This window comes from Trichechus manatus, unplaced genomic scaffold (genome assembly GCF_000243295.1).
Source record: "Trichechus manatus latirostris isolate Lorelei unplaced genomic scaffold, TriManLat1.0 scaffold00024, whole genome shotgun sequence".
Lineage (NCBI taxonomy): Eukaryota > Metazoa > Chordata > Mammalia > Sirenia > Trichechidae > Trichechus > Trichechus manatus.
Genome location: NW_004443960.1, coordinates 21687045 through 21691210, shown reverse-complemented (window position 1 = coordinate 21691210; position 4166 = coordinate 21687045). Strand labels below are relative to the sequence as shown.

The 4166-nt window shown below is 54.3% G+C and overlaps 1 protein-coding gene across 1 annotated transcript; it reads right to left on the bottom strand.

Moving 5' to 3' along the window:
- Positions 1–316: 316 nt before the first annotated feature.
- On the bottom strand, positions 317–3651 carry CHP2 (calcineurin like EF-hand protein 2). The gene is made up of 7 exons (XM_004373340.1): positions 3336–3651; positions 2607–2679; positions 2391–2471; positions 2157–2287; positions 1610–1671; positions 578–700; positions 317–370 (listed from the first exon to the last, which is right to left on the bottom strand). Exons 1-7 carry the CDS (start codon positions 3400–3402, stop codon positions 317–319), a joined length of 591 nt encoding a protein of 196 aa, XP_004373397.1. The 5' UTR covers positions 3403–3651.
- Positions 3652–4166: the final 515 nt, after the last annotated feature.

Below are 4166 nucleotides of genomic sequence, written 5' to 3'. Positions count from 1 at the left end.
CTTGCATCCAGCTGTGCCTGAAGACATACGTCCAGACTTTTTCAATATATGAGCCCATAAAATCCCTTTTTTATTTATGTCACTTTGAGTTGGGCTTTCATTTACTTGCAACCAAAAGATTGCTGGCTGATTCCCAGATCTGAGATCAAACAGGCTAGACTTTAGTAGACACCCTTCCAGCTTCCTCTCCTTGACCCTAAATGAAGGTCAGTTTAGAAGTAAGAATACAGTTCATTGGGGTCCTGCCTCCAAGGGGGCTGAGGATGAATCCCAAGCAGATGTTGGTCTGCATGAACTCATCACACACACAAAGAGGTCACTTCAGGATTCGGATGCTCATCTTTTGCTCAACGTTCATCTTCTCTAAGGTCTAGGGAGAGAGGGGTGGTAGTCAAGAGGCTTGCACCCTAATCCCCTATGCTTCCAACCTCCTCCCAGGGTTCTACCCATCCCTAAGACCCCACCATTCCCTGGGAACTCCTATATTTCTGTCCTCCTCCTTTGAACTTCATTTCCCACATCCATCTGTCCTAGGGGCTCCTGATCTCAACTGCCCTGGCCCTAAGGGTAGTCTGACCTTGGCAAACTCCAGGAAGGACACAGCACCATCCCCATCTTCATCAGCCTCCTGCACTGTGCGGTCAGCAATGCTCTCCAACTGCTCTTCTGTCACCTGTGCCCCGACCATCAGCCGGAGAACCTGGGAGGTGAGGGGAGAAGCAGCCATAGAAAGGAGGCACAAAGGCTACTCCCACCATCCCCAAAACCTTGCCCACCTCACTCCAAAAGTTACTGCCAATTTCATAATCCATCTCTCATTCATTTTTGATCCCATCCCAATCATTTTCCAACATATCCATCAATAATTTCCCCCACTGACTCTCCATCCAATCCCCAATCCATTCCTCAGTGTCCCACACTCACCTCAACAATATGCCCAAATTCATTACCCAACCCCAACCTTATACCCTAACCTCTATCTATTCTCCACCCCATTCTCCAGCTATGCCCAATTCCATCCTCCACCTTATCCCAACATCTATTTCAGAGATTCTTAACCCTAGCACTATAGATATTTGCAGTCAGATAATTCTGTGTTGTAGGAGGCTATCTTGTGTATTGTAGGATGTTTAACAGCATTCCTGACCTCTACCTACTACATGCCACTAACATACCACCCCCAAGTTGTGACAACCAAAAATGTCTCCAGATATTGCCAAATGTCACTCTAGGGGCAAAGTCAACCATAGCTGAGAACAATTGATCTATTCCCAACCTCATATCCAAGTGTCCCCCTCATCTTCTAACTAGCCCACACGCTAACCCTACTCATCCCCATTGTTGTTGTTGTTTGGTGCCATCAAGTCAATTCTGACTCATAGCGACCCTATGTACAAGAGAACGAAACACTGCCTGGTCCTGCACCATCCTCACAATCATTGCTATACTTGAGCCCATTGTTGCAGCCACTGTGTCAATCTGTCTCATCAAGAGTACCCCAATTATCTGCAACCTCTATCCACTAATCACACTTCATCACCCCATAATCACTGCAGTCAACCACCCCACCCTTCACACATCATATCTCTTGCCCTTGCATTCTTCCCACCTGTAGCATCTCATGCCTGGAGATCTTTCCATCTCGATCCAGGTCATAGAGTTGAAAGGCAACTGGGAAGAGAGTGGAGGGGGGAAAAGAAGGTGGGTCTTTCCTGTTTCTCTTCCAGCAGAAGGGCAACCCAGAGGAGTGGGTCATTAATAGGCTCACAAAAGGTATGGGAGGTTCCTGGTGTGGTAAACCTGGTGTCTCTACCAGCTGCCACATTCAGATCAGGCAAGATGCACAGTCCCCACCCAGGTGAATTCACTCCCTTATGTACACCACGGGAGCCCTCGTGGCACAGTGCTTAAGCGCTCAGCTGCTAACCAAAATGTTGGCAATTTGAACCCACCAATCACTTTGTAGGAGAAAGATGTGGCAATCTGCTTCCCTAAAGATTACAGCTTTGGAAACCCTATGGGGCAGTTCTACTCTGTCCTACAGGGTCACTATGAGTTGGCAACCAGTGTGTACACGGTGGGTCTCTGGTGGAAGCTCCAGGCTGGAAATGACTTAGACCTCTGACTACCCCTTGGGTGGAAACACAGAAACTCACAGCGAAGTTTGTTCATTCTGCTGTTGAGAGGTTCAGGTTCCTTGGGGTCCCGGATTCCTGTGCCTTCATCTTCTACAGGGCGAAAGTGAGCCAGGATCCTGACAAAGCCTCGGAAATCCACACTGTGACTCCTGGTGGATAGGATAGAGCCCAGGCAGTGGTCACCTTAGCTCTCTTTCTGCATCCATCCCTAATCCCACCCGCACCACCTCCCCACCCTCAGCGAAGCCTCACCCATCAGGAAAGAAGCTGTCTATAATACGGTCTCCCAGAGGGTTCACAGCCAGAGCCCCAATCTGCTGGAGATCCATGCGGCTGTAAAATCAAAGGGCAAAGAGGGTAGGGCAAATATGGAAGATGTAGGTCAAGGTGGGGGATGGGGTCAGGGAGACCGGTGGGAGGTCATAACGTCAGCCCCCCACCGCCACAGCCTAGTCAGCTCCCGCTCACCACAGGTAGCCCTTCTTGTTGCAGTCCAGTGCCCGGAACCGATGGTGGAGGCGAACCAGGCTGGCTTGCGAGACTGCACAAGAGAATGCGGAACGGTCACGCCGCGGAGGAGTTTCGGGACGCTGCGGGATCCGAGCGCCATGGGGAGCGCTCCAGAAACCCGCTCCCGGCAGCTCGCAGAGGTGGGCTGAGCATTGAAAGGGCTTGCCGGAGGGCACATTCAACCGCGGACCCCGGCGACCGGAGCTGCTAGGGCTAGAGGGGGCGTGACAAGACCCAGTAAAGGGTCAGAGCTGGAAACCTGGGGCGGCTCGCCGGGTCCTAGAGCCCCCCTCTAGGGGAACCAAGAGATCAAAGTCAATCCCCTCCATCCGCCTTCGGGCCCTGCCTCTAGCCTCGACCCGAGCTCGAGAACACCTGGGTTCCAGGATTAATCAGCCCTCTCCCCAACCCCGTGACACCAGTCGTCGTCAAATGTGGACACTCGCGCGTCTAGGTGAACGCACCACTAGCCCTGCGATCCTAGACGCTTGGATCTTGGTCTCCCAGCTCCCGGGCCCGGGACTCCGGCCTTCTATGCCTCAAACCAACTCCCTCCGCGGGGGACTTCTAGACTGAAGTCCTTGCACTATACCCCCTCGGGTCCCCAGCCCCGGACGTCTGGGTTTGCCCTCGATCTTCCTGCCCAGCCAGCAGAGCCGGGACGCCTGCATCCGGCGCGCCACTCACAGCCGGTCTCCCGGCGGATGTCATCCCAGTCGGGAATGCTCGCTGCGTGGGAGCTGCAGGAGCCCATGGCAGAGCTGGAGCCGAGAGGGCAAGACAGCCAGGCAGGACCCAGACCCAGAAGTTCTCTCCTCCCGCCTTGGAGGCGGAGCCACCCCAGTGGCCCCAGGGCCGAAGGCCACTGGCCTGGCGGGAAGCCAGGCTCTTGAACCCAGGCGTGCCTGGCCTCCCATCCGCGATGGGGGCGAAGAGAAAACAATGCCCAGGGTGACAGGGTCAGAGCGGCGGGTGCGAACAACAGGCTGTTTCAGCCCGGAGAACCCGAGGTCCAAGAGGTGAATGGCTGGGCGCGGCCGGTGGCCCACCGGCCACACCCCCTCCCTCGGGCTGCAGTCTCACTCTAGGTCGGGACAACCGTCCCGCCTCCTACTTCGGTGCCCGCCCCCACCGCATCCTCGAGCCCGAAGCTCTCCCCAGGAGTGAATGCACAGACGTTCCGCAGCGCAAGACTGGGAGACCCCGACTTTCTTCACCCTCTGGAGACAGATCCAAGTCCTGCTGGGAACGGGTTGGATAATGGGGAGGGGCGCTGGATGCGTTGGTCCCAATGCGGGATGGCTATAGCCTGCAAGGGCGGAAGCGAGAGGCACTGATGGGGAGCGGTTGTGAGGCCAGGGTGGGGCTGGGTTATGTGCAAAGAACCCTGGATTTGGAAGACTTAGATTGGAGTCTCAGCTAGGCTACTAACTTGTAACAAGTCACTTGTTCTTAGTATTACTTGATTTCCTCATCTCTTATGTTTGGCCCACATTATTGTTTCACTGAACCAATACT

What these genes read in the sequence shown, in the direction of transcription:
- CHP2 (XM_004373340.1), bottom strand. Translation starts at nt 3,402, where the DNA reads ATGGGCTCCTGCAGCTCCCACGCAGCGAGCATTCCCGACTGGGATGAC. An exon ending in CATCCGCCGGGAGACCGGCT is followed by an intron (nt 2,680 to 3,335) that starts GTGAGTGGCGCG and finishes TCTCTTGTGCAG; the next exon opens with TCTCGCAAGCCAGCCTGGTT. An exon ending in AACAAGAAGGGCTACCTGTG is followed by an intron (nt 2,472 to 2,606) that starts GTGAGCGGGAGC and finishes TTGATTTTACAG; the next exon opens with CCGCATGGATCTCCAGCAGA.